Source organism: Xiphias gladius, chromosome 23, assembly GCF_016859285.1.
Source record: "Xiphias gladius isolate SHS-SW01 ecotype Sanya breed wild chromosome 23, ASM1685928v1, whole genome shotgun sequence".
NCBI lineage: Eukaryota > Metazoa > Chordata > Actinopteri > Istiophoriformes > Xiphiidae > Xiphias > Xiphias gladius.
In genome coordinates, this window is record NC_053422.1 from 22832477 (window position 1) to 22851836 (window position 19360).

Sequence of the window (19360 nt, forward strand, 5' to 3'; positions counted from 1 at the left end):
GCTTTAAGTGGAGTTTTACAGTGTCAAGGGAAACCCGCTGAATAGCTATTGATCAAAGCCCATTTCCAGTACTTGCCTTGTGGTTGAGCTGCTGATGGTGCAGAGTGAATTTTAAATGAGCTACTGTACTCTGTATGAGGCTATTTTAGAGTTTCATTTGTCACAGTGTCTCTGTGTGCATATTACAGGTGGGGTTTCTGTGGAAAGCGGCACTCTATGAATAATGTCAGCAATGAGCGATGGTCATGTGTCCAGCCCTATAATGCAGTATGTATTGTTTACAAGCTGGATTTAATATGATGTTAGCTTGAAGGGTCTCACAGAACAAGGCTAAAGTTCCTGCTTAGCGCTCTAGAGGCTGCAGTGTTGATTCATTTTAGTCCACAATATCAAAGTGTTGGGCAGACCAAACAACATCCTGGTGATTTGGCTTTTCAGAGGGTAAAACCACAGTGACTGTGGAGAGGCACCCAGGCACCACCTTCACCTCCCATTAGCGGCTGTTTGTGGACGGATCAATCTAAATGCGATTTATTGCCTGCTTGCATTGTTGTTGCACTTTAGGTTCAAACGTGAAATAGATCAATGCAGGTGCTGCGTCTGAATTTAGTTTTTCAGAGGTAACATTTTAGGCAGCAATTTGAACTTACATACATGAAATACAGAACACATCTCAGGTGTCATTTTGTCACTGGTTACTGCAAAGTGATTCTCCTTTGGTACTGTATTTGAAATCCTTCTCTATTCTCCTTCTCACAAGTTCTTTTGCTGCTTCTAGTAGAAAATTAATGCTACATCACAGCTTTGCTCTCTGTGGTGTAGCTACAATATCAGTGTGGCTTTACTTTTTAATTTGTAACCCCATACTCTTAGTGGGTTTAGGAATTTAGTTTTCCCTGAGTATGGTGCTACAGGAAAGATGAGGGAGGTCATTATAATCACCTTGGAGCCATGAATCCTGATTCAATTTTGGTATTTCTGTGTAAAAGTGGACATTTTGTGGTGTTGAGGGTGAAAATTTCATGGATATCTGAAAGATACAGTCCACTCCAAAACTATTTTAAAGGCAGGACCAATTCCTCTCTTTTTGAAGACACTTGGGTTTAAAATCAGAAAGTTAATATGAGACAAGAGCTCAGAATTTCAGCTTTTATTTCCTGGTATTTACAATTAGATGTGTTAAACGACTTACGACATAGCACCTTTTGTACCCGACCGCCCCATTTTTTAGGTGAGCAAAAGTAAAGGAACAGATAGTCCTAAAGTAACTTAATTTTGGTTGCATAACCCTTGCTTGCAATAACTGAATCAAGCTTGCGACTGAATGACATCACCAAACTGTTGTATTCTTCATTTGCGATGCAATTCCAGCCTATTACCGAAGCCTCTTTCAGTTCTTGTTTGTTTTGGGGGGTTTCTCCCTTCAGTCTCCTCTTAAGGAAGTGAAATGCATGCTCTGTTGAGTTAGGTTCTGGTGATGGACCTGGCCTGTGTAAAACCTTCCACCTTCTCCCCCTGATGAAGTCCTTTGTTGTGTTGGCAGTGTGTTTTGGGTCATTGTCCTGCTGCATGATGAAGTTCCTCCCGATTAGTTTGGATGCATTTTTCTGCAAATTCGCAGACAAAATGTTTTTGTAGACTTCTGATTTATTCTGCTGCTACCATCATGAGTTACATTATCAATAAAGATTAGTGAGCCTGTTCCAGAAGCAGCCATGCAAGCCCAAGCCATGACTTTACAGATGAGCTTGTTTGTTTTGGATCATGAGCTGATCCTTTTTTTCTTCACACTCTGGCCTTTCCATCACCATGATAGCGGTTAACCTTGGTCTCATCAGTCCATAAAACATTGTTCCTGAACTCCTGTGGCTCATCTCTGTACTTCTTTGCGAACTCCAATCTGGCCCTCTGATTCTTACTGCTGATGAGTGGTTTGCATCTTGTGGTATGGCCTCTAAATTTCTGCTCTTGAAGTGTTCTTCAAACGGTGGATTGTGATACCTTCACCCCTGCCCTGTGGAGGTTGGTGGTGATGTCACTGACTGTTGTTTTGGGGTTTTTCTTTAAAGCACTCACAATGCTTCTGTCATCAACTGCTGTTGTCGCCCTTGGCCGACCTGTTTGATGACTTTTGCTAAGTACACCATCAGTTTCTTTCTTTTTCAGGAAATTCCAGATTGTTGTATTGTTGTATAATGTTTGTGAAATCGATTTTTTCATCTTTTCTCAGCTAAAATACGGCTTCGTTTTCCCCCATAGAAAGCTATCTGGTCTTCATGTTGGTTTATAATTTTTAACAACAAATGCAGTCTTCACCATTGAAACCCAAGGCTAAAACCAAAAGCACACATTCAGAGCTATGTAATGTTTAAACAATCAATCTAAAAAGGCAACAAGAAACACCTGACAGTCACGTTTTCTCAAGTGAAAAATGGGTGGGTTCAAACAAAAGGTGCTATGTCCTAAGTTGTTTAACACATCTAGATGTTAATACCAAGAGGTAAGAGCTGAAATTTTGAAATTTGTCTCATATTCACCTTTTGATCTTAAATCTAAATGTCTTCATTGTACAAAAAAAAAAAAAAAAAAAAAAAAAAAAGGAATTGGCCTTGCCGTTGCAATATTTTTGGAGAGGACTGTATATCCTTGAATTTCTCTTACCAGCACTAAAACAATATTGGCAAGTTTAAAAAAAAAAAACTCCTTTTTATACAAATACCATCTTTATCTGCATTAAAAACGCATTTTAGCTTTGGCTCTATCCGCAGGGCAGCTGTTGGCCAGCCACAGACCTCATCACTCAGTACTGTGCAGGGGCCTATGTTGAGGGGAAGCTATAGTTATTGGCTACATTCATACACATACAGCAACCCAGCTCCTGGCCTCTCTCCTGTTAAGGTCTTATGCAGGTTCGATTGTGTACATACATCTTTGATATTCCTGTAAGAGAATCTCCCTGTTGCCATGAGTAAACCAAGTAACAGAATATTTTTGTGCACCTGTTCTCTGCCAAGAGAGAATGATGATGCTGTGTGGATGTGCTGCCACAGATGGTTTAAAACCAAAGTAAAAGAGAGTAATATGTTCAAATTAAATGAATTTCCATCCATCATGTTCCCAATGTGTTTTTATGAATGGATTATAAACAGGTGGTTATTTAAAACTATTAATTATGCTCATGTGCTAACTAGTTTGCAGACTCAGGCTGATTGGCAGCTCACTGGTTATTGTAAAAGTAGTCGTAAAGATCTGCGTAACACCAATATCTAATTCTATTTCACTGTGTTTTTCTCCTTGACTCGTGGATATTTTTTTAATCAAATAATAATTTTAGTTAGTTTAGTTTAGTTTATCAATTGATCTTTCCATTTATCCTCTGGAAACTGCAGATGTACCACCAGGGTACAAACACCCTGTTTGGTTATCACTACCACAGAGTGACTTTTAAACTGACTCTTACCTTTCTCTCTCTGAGCTGAGGTAGCAGACAAGGTGACACGCCCAGAGTAGGGGCCCGGCATAAGTGTTGAGGGCCGTTAAGAAGATGGCAGGTGCTTCCATGTAACTTTCCAGTCCAATGAAGCCGACTGAAATGTCGATGGTGGCAATGTTGTTGGAATTGCCCTGCAGGAGCACAAAGAAATCTTATTTTGGCATCGCCGGGATTGCAGGAATAGCTTACCCTGTATACAGAGAAATAAGAGTATACAAAGATCTGAGGCTGAAGCTTCGTAAGCATTTCAGAGCTCTAAAAAACTAGTCCTTGGCTAATCATCATTACTTTGAGCTTCTGGCGACTTCCCAGCATCCCAGTTGTTTGTGTTTTCCAGTCCCTGACCAGAGCAGCACTCACAGCTTTCTGTCTGGAGCTGGGATCTTGTTAGAGCCACCCAGGCTAGTGTGTATGTGTGCATATGTGCATGTGCCAGAAAACACATTTTAACCGCATATTTCTGTCTTTTTCTGGACCAATTTCCAGTATTTCTGGAACAAGCCAAATATGCCTTCAGTAAAATGAATATATTTAACTTTTCTAACCTTGTTTTATTTTATCACTGCAATGCGTTCAAGTTTTACAGCCACAGTATAATGGGTATATTGTTCTGTAAGTGTAGGATATATTCACACAAGGCAAATAAGCCTTGGTTCAAATGTAACAACATAGTGCAACTCACAAAGAGTTGACAAAATGTGCTAATATGAATGAACATTTCATAACCGCAAATGTATGTTAGGGATTTTTACTTAGTTGTTTCATCACAAGCTCAACTTGCATGTGAGAAAGTCATTGTAGCTTTTTTTTTTTTAATTTAAAGAATACTAATGTATATATAAAATGGACTGCACTTGTACTGACTTCTTTTTTCAGTTCTTTGGTCAGTGTAGGCCAAGTGTCTAAGCAATATTTTCTAGCCCAACCTTTATAATAAAAGGACTGTATTTAGTTAAAATTAAGTTCAAAAGTTCAAAGAATACATGGGCAAAATAATTTGAGTTTAAACTTGGGCTGCTCAGGTGCTTAATCTGATTTCTGGATGGCACATTCAGGTCTTTTCTTACTAAATTCAAATTGGCTCATTAGTATTTCATTTTACTCAACAAAATCAATATCCTTGTGCACAACAAATTACATTTAAATTTTTTTCTGATTGTTGGGCTGTTGCATTTATTTTCTACCCTATACATGTATTCACACAAGGAAAAGATCTGTGGAAATCAGATGAAGGATGGCTTTCTTGTTAAATTTGAATTAAGGGATGATCCATAAGCAGCAACACATGAAGTAACTGTTTATTTGCCTTCTGTGCACACATCTTTGATCACAGAGGAAGAGAACATTAACAGCTGGCTCCATTTTAAACAAACAGACAGCAAATATCCGCGAGTAGATTGGAGGCTGCATATGGATGCTTTCTATTTACTTTATTGCTGAAATCATGCTGTGATCTTTCAAATATCATTCTGCACCATCAACAAATACATCACTTACGAAAAACAAGGAGAGCAAGAAATGTTTTATGTATGAACTTCAGAGAAAACTGATTGTCATAAATGTCAGAGAGTGAGGTTGGTCTAATAGAGCTCTTTTCTGGAGTGTATAGAACAGATAACTCCAGACACATCTCTATTTTAGGGAAAGTCTAAAAACTGATGTCAGTAATTTGCCTGATGAGGATAACCTGAATAGTTTTATGTGCACCAAAATTTCATACCAAACAGAAATATCGGCTGCAATTTGTACGTTTATCGCAAGTCACTTTTGTCAGATTATTATTATTATTATTTAAATGCGAGTCCACCTTTCACGAATTCATACCCGTGGGGTGACTCATCCCTACTCATGTGGCAACATTTGCACAAACTTTCCCATTTCTGAAGAGTAAACAACTCCTTGCCGCTTTACTGAACATCTGGTTTTGGGACGGAAATAAATCCACAGAAAATCCACTGCAAGTCTGACTCGTCCGTCACTCCAAGTGACAAAGACAGCTAAATGCAGGTGGACAAAACTTCTCCTGCGAGACAATTAATTCATCATGTGACACGATTTAACTGCTTGCTCATGGGCAAATGTTGTGTCTCTGTAAATATAACTATAAAAGACCTGCTCTGTATGAAAAGTGCCCTGAGATAACCTCTGTTATAATTTCGCTCTATATAAATATAAATAAAACTGAATTGAATTGAATTGAATTGACTCTTTTTTTGACAATGGCGATGTCTCTGCAGGTGAGGTTACCTGGAATATTCCCGACAATCCTCTTGTCTTTTGGGGTGTTGGGCTTCCCAAAAACAAGGACACTTTGAAAAACAAAAGCTCTCTGCCAATATTTATAATAAAGCTTCTGAAAGCAAAACAGAAGAGGCAACTAACTCTCCAGTAATATTTTACAACTCTGATCAATTTGCAACCGAGAGGTCCCAGATCAGCTGTAACTGTACTCGCTGATTAGATTTTAATTCAACACATTTTTGATTGTTCTGCATGACATCAGTTTTTGTTTCAGAGCAGTAACTTTAAATCACAGAGGTTGCAACTTTACAGATCCATTATGGTTACAGATTCATTGAGAATGTTATTACTCAAAGGTCTGTAATTACATGCCTGGGCGGTTAGACTGAAAATTGTCTGGTGGCCGTCTATTCCCGAGCCCATCACAGTATTATTGACCCAGAGGTGACGAGGGTTATTAAATTGTTAGCAATGTGGAAGTTGTTGACAACAATTCACAGCTGCTAACTAAATACAGTATCTGTCTTGGGTAGAGGTTAAATCAAGCAGCAGGTATCAGATCTGCCTTTGAGGGGCATTCATAGTTCACAACACCATAACACATCCACAAGAAACAACTAGTCCAGTTGGCCTTCTTGCCAGTGCTGGATGAAAATAATATAATTCATACACAAACAGCTCTTCTGCCCAGAACGGCACCTATTACAATATCCTTTAGCAGTGGTGATAGCTTTCCTAAATGTTGCTACGCTATGTGTCACAGCGTTAAATTAGATGTCTCTTACAATCAGACAAGAACAACTTAGGTTTTGTTGTTCTGTGAACTTCCTTTTGTAGATGTGAACAGTGGTGATTTTGGCTCTGATACACAGCTTCACACCTCTGTCCTTGTGGCGTCAGAAGCAATGGGTGTTGCAGTTTTTGAAATGGTTGTAGTATCTAAACTGGTAATTGTTGATAATCTATTTTTAACAGCAAGACTTATGTTATAGATGTACTGCTGGGTCAGTTTTACTGCTCCAGAGATACATCTATAGCTACAATCAAGCTAAATTTGGCTAGATAAACTTAAAAGGATATCATGGGTGTAACTTAATTTTTTTCTTAGTGTCAACAAATCCCCATGAAAAGAGCAAAACCAACAATGCACAGGAAACAACTGCAGAACTACAGCAACCACAAACCAGCTTTTAGGGACCTGCCACCTGCCTTTACAAAAACAGCTGTTGTTTGTGCTCACAACCTGCAGCACAAACAACAGAGACACGACCATATCAGAATAATGATGGGTCGGACGGTACATTAAGGAGACAAACAGTAACTCAATACAAGGAACATAGAAGCTATTCAACTATGGTTTAAAACTGCTCGCCACTGAGCAGCTCCACTGGTATCGTCTGGGGTTAAAGGCCCTTCTCAAGTAAATTAAACTTAAGGCCTGGTGACACCAGAAAGTAGCAAATTTCATTTGCATGTCTTTGCTGAATATTTGGCTGGTAAAAGCTTGGTGAACTATTGTAACTGGTGAGTTAACCACTTACCTGCTACCACTGACATTTTAAACGCTAGTGTGACCAAGTGACTTTCCAAACACAATCTCTAACATTTAGCTCCCCACTGGCCCATTTGCTGTCATTCTTCTTATTTATTATTATAGTTATTATTGTTATTATTGTTATGAAGATATAAAATAGTTGGTAATATACATTAGCAACCCTGTGGAGAAATGTGACTGAGGTTTTGCTGATACTGAAACATCAGCAACTCAGATAGGAAAAATTTGATGATGTTCACAATTACATATAGATTCTACATTACTAAAAGAGTAACTGGACAGTAGAGTGGCTTTTAAGACATATGCTACTACTGACATCATTATTGTTCTTTACCTGAAAGTAAAAGAAGGCCTGACCGAACCAGTAGTGCATGATGGTGGTCTGGGCTGCATCATAGCGGAGCTTCTTCCAGATAAACTGAGCCATGAGTGTCTGGATCAACAGGCAGCAGCACAGCACTGGCAGGTTGTGAGCACGAAACAACAGTGAAACCAACAAAACCAAGCCGCTGTAAATCTCCCATAATCCCTTGCTCTTCAGCTTGGCATCTGCTGTGATGATCTGCGATCGCAGCAGGTCCTTGGTGCCCGTGAAGAGGATGCCCAAAACGAAGACATAAACAAAGCGTGCCTCCACTGTTCCCCTACAAGAGAAAGAATCCAGAATGTGTCATTTTTGCATTTTCAGTATTGATTTTTCCCCACAAATCTTCTCACTCAATATTAATTTTGGTACGTGACTCTAGGATGTGGATTCTGGCAGTCTTGCTGTTCTTGTCCATGCATTTAGCAATTAAATACACAGAGCTAGGTTTTAGGACATTAGGGGAAAATGATTTAATGTTGGCTTTATATAGTGAATGTATAAGGAAAAATCATGCTTCTTATCAAATAAAGTTGGCAACAAAAGCTGTAAAACAAACGACAGGAGTACCATCAAATCAAACTAATTAACAAATCCAAAACAAGCATTCACATTATCTCTGTGACAGCACCAGTAACAGCAGGAGCATAAAGAAGGAAGGTAAAGGACTATAAAGCTCAAAACAACAGTTCACATTTAGCTGATTTACTCACCGTCATACGTTGCAATCATTAACAATAATTTACAAAAAAAACTTTTGGACTTCTAATATGACAGTGATCTACAGCTTAACTTGTTATAACAGGTTTTCAGAGTTTAATGCTTTAATTAATTTCATATCCCTGTTTCTTGTTAGACAGGATTCCTTATATTTCTGTAACCCATAACTTTTCTTTCATTCAGTATGCAGCGTGCCAGTGTAACATTAATAATTAAGGTTGTGAGACTGGCAGACAGAATTTATTGCCCGAGGAAAACAGACTCTCTTACACCCATCAGTCTGTCTGTTGTGGTTGTTTCTGCATCATTATAATTTGAAAAACACTGTATTTACATGTTTTCTTAAATTTTAAGGTTGTGTGACATTTGATCAAAATTCTCTTTCTTGAATTAAGCACCACAGATTGTAAATAGTTAAGAATAATAATTATGTAGGATAACAAGAGCGGCAGTCAAAAATAACAGACTACAGAATACTCTTGAATGTTACAGAGGGATTTTACAACAGCTGGCATGGAATCTTAAAAACTTTCACAGGTGTTATTTTGATCTGTTGCTATTCAAGACTGTAAAAACCTATTGATATATTATAGCCATAGTCACTATGTTCCTACTACTGCAAGTTTGCTTTTCCTCCTGGACATTACAGATTCCTGTTGTTTTCAACAATACATTTGTAGAAACATACATTTCTAAATGCACAATATTACAACAGGCTGATCAAAACATATAGCCTCTGTTTTTTGTTAAATATACTGCTTTTGGATGGATGGATGGATAGATACTTTATTTGTCCCTGTGGGGAAGTTGGTTTGCAGAATAATCGCAAGGTATCTTATCACAACTTCACAGAGCCACTATCACAGATTCACCAATGGCATACTCATAAATCCTCATACGCATACACATACCCATACAGAGTCACAGTAGACAAACCAGTGCCTGTACCCATGTCTCAAACCTTGCACCAGAGAAGGCTGGCCAGACCAGCTGGACATCATGCTAAATTATTATGTGCATTACTTGTTTAAAAAGTGAATGGCTTGTGGAACAAATGAAAATTTAGATCCGTTTTAGGTGAAAAGAGGGGGAAAATATCGTCGCCCAGATGGCACCTGTTTAAATGCAGAGGCAAGGAAGTGCTTTGTCACCCACAATGTTGTTCGCCTTATTCATCAGTCTGCGTCTGTGAATGCATTCCATACTTGGTAACGTGACGGTAATAACGGTTTATTGGCGGCTGGTACTGTTTTTTTGACAGACTTTTTCTGTGCCTCAATGGCATTGTCAAACCAGCAGATGATGCAGAAGGCTGAGACACTTTCAATAAGAGCCCAGTAAAACATCTGAAGTATTTTGTTGTGGACATGGATCCCCACTGATGAAGGTAGGGTGTGAGGATTATAACTTTCTAGAATCAATGGACATTTCCTTTAGAACGTAGTAGGGCAGCCACAGACATCAAGGGGGCCTTGATATCATGGATGGATGGACGAATGGATGGATAGATAGATAGATTTACAGTGAATGATAAAAAGAGCCGGTAGCATTCCAGGACAAAGTTAGGATACCAAGTAACAGCATCAAGTAACATTAATGTTAGGGAGGCAAGGCACCAGTCAGGTGTATTTTTACCATTATTAACAGCTGTTCAGTGATGGATGTTTCTGGAAAGAACTTAAGTCCGATGTTTTACTTTGAAAGGCATTATTCATAATCCAAATGAATCAAACAGGTTTTTTCAGGTTGATGTAAAAGGTTTGTTAACATTCATAATATTTGTGAACACCGTAGTAAGACAGAACCGTATACACTAATTTGCCAGTTTATTAGGTGTACCTAGCTAAAACTAATGCACTTTAATACTGCAAGGTTTGTAATATTTTGCCTACCCTCACTGATATAAATGGGGTGGAAAAAAGATTGGAAAAACCTCTCAGTGTAAGGCAATACAACCCAACAGAATCACAAACTACAGTCTCTGAATGATCACAAAGTTGAATCCACACATTTCTAAAACAGTTTCAACAAAAACTGAGCATTATAACCTACATGAAGGAGGATTTACAGCAGGACTATTTTAGTAGCAAAGCTAGATGTATCCAACAATTGATGCAACATGTTTAAATAAAAGTTGGTTCCCCCCTTAATGTTCTTCTAAGGATTTAAGCAAGATTTAATACAGATATAAAGATGGGCAAGGTCTATAATGTATCTCCTGTTGTGTATGTGAGTGAGTCTAGGTCTAAAGGATGAAGCTACTAGAAGGTTAAAAAAAAAAGTTTCCATGAGGCCCTTCTCCTTCTAAAAGGCTTACTCCCCAAAAATCCTTTTCCAACTATCAATAATTTATATGTTCAAAAAGTCCAAAATTGAAGCTTTAAAGGAAAAGTGCTTTCGATTATGAAGGCAATTACATTTAGTCTAATTTCGATTTCAGACATTCAGCATATGCTCTCATCCACCGAAACTTAAATGAATTTTTTTTTCCCCCTCCAATCTGCTCTGTAATTAATGTACTTACATTTTTTAATATTTGTCGCAGAAAAAAAAAAGAGTAAATTCGCCATAATAAAATGAAAAACAGACAACAAAAGGGTGGTAAGAGCTGTGCTAATTTCATAATGGATGGGGGGGGTAAAGAGCTTTAAGAGGTAATGAAGTTTAGGGAGCCACTGAATTTTCATGGAGTAACAGCCTGAGGAAACTGAGGCTTTTAATTGTATTCTCTTCAAACATGTGGAGATTATCCCTGGCATTATGAATACAGTGATTTTTATGTGCTCACCTATTGACTACCAAAATCCAGATGATATAACATTAATTTAAAGTTGCTTCTGGTAATATTTCCAAACTGCAATGATTCAAAAGCTATTTACACATTCTAAAAACCTCTAAAGTAAGACATTAGAAACACGCTTCTTTTCAGTCAAAAGCAATCATTGAGTAAAAGGACATTTCTTGTGCAGCAGGATGCAGTCAAAGCTGCAAGAGTACTACAGGATAATAGCTGACCCTGAAGGAGTTGAGCAACTATTGGACATGTATTATTAATCAATGTGTTTCATGGAAACCTGTTCCAACAGAGGAAAGGAGTGGAGTAATATGCTCCATACAGCGCTATTCTTTATTATTCCCAACACCCCTAACAATACGGCAGGAATTGTATTCATCATTATTTTATGCAAAGGAAAAGCGGAAAATCCTGGCCTGGATTATATTTTATGCGAGGACAGTGATGGATTTGAGCTGCTGGGCTTACTTCTTAACTACTGTGCAGGGTCGAAAAAAATCGAGAGAATTACAAAGTAATCTTTCTGTCCTACATGTTTGTGCGTAACAACCAGTGTTGTGTCATGCACTTAATGTGGCTGTTATCTACAAATATGCTTTTCAAAGAGGAAACAGAATGGGGAAAAAAAAAAAAAAAGATTTACGTGGCTTCCCTTCTGAAACCCATGAATTTAACTCTGAAAGGCTGCTGGACTAATCCATATCAGCCTGAAACAATAAACATTTTCCCCAACACTGAGCCATACAAGAGTCTGAATGCTGAAAGGCATCTTGTTTGCGTTGACATTTTCTAGGCAGAAAGCACAAGTTCTCCTCCTTGTCTAAGCAATAAATGCTATTTGCTGTTTGTGTCATGTCCCTATTTGCAGCCTGTCAAAAGTGGCAGCAGTTATTTTAAGCTTCTCCTGATTATAGTTTATCACACTTGCTCTACAGTTGGAAGTGTAAATGAGACAGCTTTGCACCTATCAGATTCCTCAAATTTTCCAACCCTTGTTTAAATCGGACTAGTCATGGAGATAAGGAGGTATTATGTAATCTGTGATTAAAATCCAAATCTCCAGACAAGCAGCAGGCAGCAGGAACTGCAACACTAAAAAAGACTTCTGCAACCCCTCATGTCACTGCTCTCTCTTCAACCCTGTCCACTTGAAGCATGGGGGCTTGTAATAGACATAAACAATGAAATCATGTTTTCCCAATAGATTGATGTAAGCAAACTAACAGACAGCAGCAGCATATAACCATGGCAAATGCTGGATTAATAGTGCCGCATTTTTATTTGTTGGTGGTATGCAAAGTGTCTTGAAACTCCAGGGAGTTTTTGTTCCAGTGAGATTACAGCCAGTGTAATTGTTAAGTCATTAGCATTGAATGTCAATCCTATCAACCCTCCTCAGATATATTATTGTCATTTTGTGAAAGGGGTTTGTAAAAGTCCTCCATGTGCCCTTTGGCAGGCTTTAGTTCGGACCACCACGCATAGACCGAGGTCACAGCAAGCTCCGTCTTAGTCTAGAGCAATAACAAAGAATGCAATAAAAGCCATAGTTGTTGTGATAATGGTGTTCAGCTGTGTCTTTCAGCGGAGAACATTTATCATAAAGAACGATGCTAAGAGTGTGTTTTGTTATTTTTGGCATCATTTCTTGAGATTACTTGTGTATTTGAGAACTACACTGTGTAAGAGTCACGTTTTCCGTTCTGTTTCAGAGTGCCACTATCAGATTAATAGGACAAGGCAGACCATTAAACATTCATTAAAAGCAGATACAGAAGCACTTGTAGACTGAATGCATAGTTAGGTGAGTCTATGCAGAAAATGACCACCCAAAAATGTGTCCAAAACGCATTCCAACCCACCTACTCACACATTGATTCTCTCTGGTATCGCTCTTCATATAGAAAGCCGCAGGATGTTTTTTTCAAACTTTCAGTTGTCACTGTTGCTTATTTAGTTATAAATACTTTAAATTATTGAGAAAAACTTTAGATTTGAAAATATGTTTTCAAGCCTTGAGAATCGTCCACATTACATGAAGAGGAGCCATGATCAGTTGAATCAATCTTATTTGCTGCGTTGTGTAATGTTAATAGTAGTAACACTGGAAGGAAAATAGTAGCTTGTCAAGCCGTGGTACACAGGAGCTGCCTGGATGTAATGTTACCTTGGAAACAAGCGCTGGTGTTCCAGCAAGTGAATAAGAAAAGGTAAGACTACGTCCAATCCCCTCAACATGTTTGGTATATCCTTGTCATCAATCACCTGCATTAGGCTAAGACTTACAGTAAATCAACCAAAACAAGTAATTCACTGCCAGAGGAAAGCTTTGAGGCAGACGCCTGAGAATGAGGAGGGCCCGTTCACTTGTCTGAGCCCCGGTCTTTCTGTGGGATAAAGCTGAGCACGTCGAAGACGCAACTATCGAAATGCCACTGGGACTAAGTGGCTGACTTCAAAACAACGGTTACAGACAGAACATCTCATTACACAACAAACCACTGGACCAATACCTGATTTACTGGCAGCATGTGTTGATGTCTTTTTTCTTCAGCTTTATGTTTGATTAAAAAGAAAATCACATTTTTTCTGAAATAGCAGCATGACTTAGTAAGATAAAGCACAGACAAAAGTGGTTGAATAAACAATGCCTTGAAGTAAGTGGAATATAATAATTTGTTAAATGTTATCACTGATATATTGTACCAACACAGAACGGCCTTTGGAACAGCATTATAAAATGGTTTACCTTTTGGGTAATAAAACTGAAAAATGAATTATGTGTGTGTGCCTCTCTGACTATGAGTGTGTGTGTGTGTGTGTGTGTGTGTGTGTGTGTGTGTGTGTGTGTGTGTGTGTGTGTGGCAGGGGTTCACAGGTGTTTTGAGACGAGTTTGAATACATTTCCATTTTTAAGCGGGATCGGGATGCATGAATATTTTTAAATTGGGAACCTGCACAACAGCCCCTTTCTAGATGAAGCAGTACATGATAAATTGGGTCATGTTTTGTGCAGGTGTGAAACACATACACACACAAATGAAAACATAAACATTTGTAAATGCTTCTTTGTGGCTGTGTTTGGTAGAAAAGGTGCAATAAAGGTAGAAGGGGGACGGAGACTGCAACAAACTTTGGCCATGATCTACACAGACTCAGACAGGTTTGGCCCTCGGCCGGCTGCTTTGATGTTGAGATACTTCCTATCGGAACACTAGAAAATTTAATTTGCTTCATCTTTTATGTTACCTTGATTGTATCTTGCTTTATAGATGATTTTATGCTGTTAGTGCTCAGGTACTATTGAGTGCTCTCTCAATATCCAACTAAATAAATATAATGTAAAGTACCTGCCTGCCCTGTCAGTTGACTGCTGGTCTATTTTTAGGTTCATTTCTGATGCCACAAGGAAGTGTGTGTGTGGGAGAGACAAAAAAAAAAAAAAAAACAGAAAGAGAGAGACAAACTGTGTCCACAGCAGTATCAATACAAGTAACTCCTTGAACTGATTAAAGTGAGTTTAAACAGCGTTGGCGCTATTCAACCCCATTAGCCATTTTAAAAGATGCAACAGCGCAATTAGGCAGTTGGCACAAAGGGAAGGCGAGGAGGGGACTGGGGAGTTGTCAGGGGGCTTTACTCTGATAAAACACACAGAAAGAGTAACCCAGGAAGAACAGACTTTAAAAAGGGTCGTTATACAAAGTCATTTCTTTTCATATTCATGTTATAGTGTGAAGGGAAAAGCACAGCAGCAAAAAAAGTGAAAAAGTTCAACATTTTTGGGGGCTTTTTTTTCACTTCAGAGAAACTGCTTTGATACTGTATCTAAAATAATCATAAATTCAACTAAATGATTGTTCAAAAAATACCTAACAAAAGAATCAGACCCATGGGAAATATACCACATTATTTGATTTCAACAACTCAGCAGTTGCAAACTACACTAAACTAAAATCAAAGCACTCTTTAAGTAAGTAACTATTTTAGTACAACTGCACAAATATAGCCTTTCGTTACCCAGCAATCAAAATCCAGCATCCAAGATGGACTGCATGTTGCTGTCATAAGGTCCAAGACTAGCCACACAGTATAAAGAACTCTGCCCAAGAAGCCACAGTGTAGAATAAATCTGAAATAAATCCTTGAGGCAGAGCACCTTAATGATCAACTTGTTGAGGTCTGAAGAAAAAGCTGAAGGACTGGGTCAACTGTCAACCTTGTCAATCATGCAGTTCATCAAAAAGGAGCTGGGGTCCCTGCATGGCTTTAGTTCTGGTGTCTTTGTATGGGTAAGGGTGAGAGGGTTGAGCTTTTAATTAGGTGAGCAAGTAAGAGAGGCTGCCAAGGAGAACAGGAAAGGTTATAGGGAAGGCCAGGTACTGGTGGTAGATGAAGGGAGGCCAGGAAAACCAGACAGGAGAACTGTGTGCAGCCCTGCACACTCATTATTTTCTGACGGGGTTAGTAGCAGATAACTCTGTGGCAACCTACAGTCTGCAGAGTGAAAAATTACCACACTTAGGAGCTGCAAGATCACTGATTTCCTCTCTTTTTGGACATTGCTAACAACAGCTATTATATGTAGATTGTGCTGAAAGATTAGATTTATACAGTGTACAGAGCCATAAATCTTCAAGAGTACTAATCTATTTTTTAAGGTACATATTAAACATGATTTTTCATTATTCACATTGAGTTCAAGGACACACAAAATACCCAAAATGCACTGGACACTGAAGGGTTATGCATCAGATGAAATGTTTTATCATTTGTAAAATGAATTCTTACCCAAAGGAATATACCTAGAGGGTTTCAATGCATCTGCAGGTTTAAGATATCTAAACTTTTCTCAAGATTTATATTTTAACATTCTCACAATGACAAGGCTACCATGCTGATGTTAAGCAGTTATATTGTACAATATGCAGCACCAACAGGTGCTGAGATTTCTCAATTCAAAACTCACTTTCCAGCCTGTGCTATTGTTTTGCAGACCTGGAGACTCCCACAGGACTGTCTACATACTTCCAAGCCCTCCACCTACTGGTCTTTTTACTACTCAGCAATGGCAAACAATGCATGGTTTTGTAAGTTCAGTCATGAAAGCCAAAAAAACCCAATTTGACATATGAAAAGGGAAGTTACAAAACTATTATTCTAATAATCTGCATGGTGATATATTACCTCTTCAATTTCCCTGTTCAATCTGTACTCTAATTAGCTAGCTTACTCCTCTGTCCGGAAATGTGACTTTTGTCCCAGATGACACATGCAGCACTCCAGCCTGCACTCTCAGCTGCAGCACAGCACAACCTGGCACTTTACATTAGCTCACTAACAGGGGACAGCAATTTACCAACTGTTATGGTGAATGATATCATGTTCCTGGGGTTCATAAAAACTTACTTGGACATAGTACGACCAGAGTGTTGCCAGGGAAACAAGACATTTCCGACAGCTGCCCGGTAGCTGTAGACACCCAAAAGTCCAAGGGCGAGGGCAACCTTGGAGACCCATGAGCACCGTCTTTGAACCAGGAGGTAGATAAGAACCAAACAGAAAGCCGCCAGCAGGGAGAGTACCATCTTGTGTTCGGAGCTAGAAAAAGACAACGCACAGACAAACAGTGATGGGGTGAAGAAGAGCCTGCACTCTAATATGAAGAGGCTCTTTGAAATCTCAAACATATTCATATTTAACATGTCTGTATAAAAAGTTTTCAAAATACTTTATTTTAGCCTACAATATAGGATGCGTGAAAATGAATTAAGTGATTTCAATTTAATAAATCAAAAAAAACCCAAAGCTTAAACCTTGAAGTCAGTGTTTTCTGAGCAACAGAGAACATTTTGATGAGATAAAACACTGTCACTCGTCTCCCCCAGCTGTAGTTTAAACTATAAAGAATCACGGATCTTCAATTGTTCAGTGGATTTAAGGCTATACAGTGTGAAATTACACCGCACTGAGCCCAGGCAGGAAATAAGACCTCAAAGGACATATCAAAGTTGAATAGAAGCTGTGTATTTAGCCGTTAGCTGGATCAGACAGCGGTGGAAGTTGGGTACTTTGAGACAAGATGAAGTGTAACGCTACCTAGATCTCATTATTGAAGCAACAGGCAGTACAGGTAGGAAGAAAGGGCAACGCTGGACAGGGAAAAGGTCAGAATCCACATCTCTATTCCACAATGTGATGCATGTTAAAGAACAAACCGTAATTCCCCTGCCCTGTGCTGTTGACAGAATATTAATGGCTCTGAAACAGTCATAGATCTACAGAGAAATCACAATGACCATTTTTCTACAGTCTGAGTGATCACAGAAGGCTATTTTCCCTTTTTGAATCTTTTTTTTTTTTTTTTTTTTTAATTCTAAGTGGAGGGTCCTGAAGCTTCTCATCCAGCAAAAAACACTTAAAATTGTTTCAGTGTCAGAAGAACAGACTTATTTGGCATTAACACCCTATACCTTCCCTGTGATGACCAAATTATTCAGGGAGTTATTTTGCTATTAAGTGTAATTTCCCTGTATATTTCACTCATCCAGCCTCGTCTATGGTTACTTCAGTGGGTGAGATCCTATGTTACCCATAATGGCTTTCAATATTCCCCAGAGCAGGAATGAACGTTTTACACTGATCTTTTACACCATGTGTAGGTGGGGAGACAAATGGAACCTTAACATTTTGTTGCTGCATTGCATCCTCATCCACTGAGGCTACTGTCTTTGGACAAACTGGTGTCTTTACCTTTTTATTATGAATTTATCCCTGTGTGACTACTGAATGTTGGTACTCAAAGTCGAAAAAGAATATTCACTTCAATGTTGCATTAAAACCCCAACTTTATACCTGATTTTTTCTCCTCCTACCCTCAACTGTCGCTGTGTTGAAAATGAGTTTTTGTAATGTCCTGTCACCTATATGTTCCCACATAAAAAAGAAAAATGTATTTTACACTATAACACAAGACTAATGGTCCTCGACTCAGCCAGCAGCCATATGTTCATTACGGCCCACAATACAATATTATTTGTCAGAACAAACAACATACAGCTGTTTGTAGAGCCTTACCAGTAGTAGAGATAAAACTGTAATGTTTGTCTTGAGTAACAAGAGAAAAATGCATGGAGTTAGTACACTTAGAGGAATTTATGCATGCATTTAACAGATTCTGTATCTAATTCCACTTTCAGATACACCTTTGATCTTACATATAAACACATTATGTATCCAGCTCTCTTTTGTTGTTTAATAGGGAACTCCAAAGATTTCACAGATACTAAAGAGAGGGACACATCAATCTCTTTGCTATTCAAACAGTGGTGCTTCTTTTCTTTGATAAACATCTTAGGAATCATAATGCTGCCAAGGTAATTCTGACTCAACCAGGTAGCTGCTGCTATTAACACTCTCTTTGGTTTGCTGCCTAGTAAAACAATTAAAGTTCACAAGCCAATGTAGCTGGCTAGCTTGGATAGATGGCCTTGTTGAGTTACATATGCTCTAATCAATATTTGTGTATTAACAATAGAACAGATGAGTATGTGTAAGATAAAAGGTGTAACTTGTAATGACAAACACCGATATTATCACTCAACCCTACAGTTCCCAGTTAGTCACAGTTAAGTGAAAAACCTATGAGAAATCCACTTTACACTACCTGCCTGGTGGGAAACAGCAGAAAGACAAAGGTACCAATAGGGCAGTGAACATAATGGAGTGTTGAACTGCTAAAGAGACAGATATATTCCTAAGGAGTTCTTGGAAACAAGCAAACAAAAATCAATATATGAATACTGGACTTAGTTTTATCAGGTGTCCAGAAACATGACTCCAAATTAATATATATAGGCAACTGTTCGCTAATATGTTCATCATATAAATGTATATATATAAAATTATTACTCTATAAAAGTGATAATTTAACAATGTTGTGTTTAGAACTTGTTGCGCTTCCCTGAATTGGCCAAAAATAATAAATGATTTCAGGTTAAAATAAGCTGACAGGTAAAGTTATGTGTGTGCACTGTATTTTCAACAGCTACACGGTTGATTCAGCTACACTTTGGCGTTTTAGTTGGTCTAGCTACCATGAGCAAGCTAGCTAATCTGGTACCAGTTGCCAGCCTGCTGAGAGGTTGGTGGCATGTGACTGGCTAAGGGGTGAGAAGGCAGGCACTGGTGACA

General features: G+C 38.5%; 1 protein-coding gene across 8 annotated transcripts in view; it reads right to left on the reverse strand.

Annotated features, from left to right (window-relative positions):
- The window catches only part of pigg (phosphatidylinositol glycan anchor biosynthesis class G), a 64940-nt gene that overhangs the window by 10577 nt on the left and 35003 nt on the right, over positions 1-19360 (reverse strand). For 7 of the 8 annotated variants that reach the window (XM_040119502.1, XM_040119503.1, XM_040119506.1 and 4 more), the window contains 3 exons: positions 16577-16768; positions 7624-7933; positions 3461-3624 (listed from right to left, as the gene is read on the reverse strand). In XM_040119502.1, coding sequence (XP_039975436.1) covers positions 3461-3624; positions 7624-7933; positions 16577-16768 — 666 coding nt within the window. Of the gene's footprint in view, positions 1-3460; positions 3625-7623; positions 7934-16576; positions 16769-19360 lie in introns of those variants that run through there. The other variant, XR_005706556.1, reaches the window with a different exon arrangement.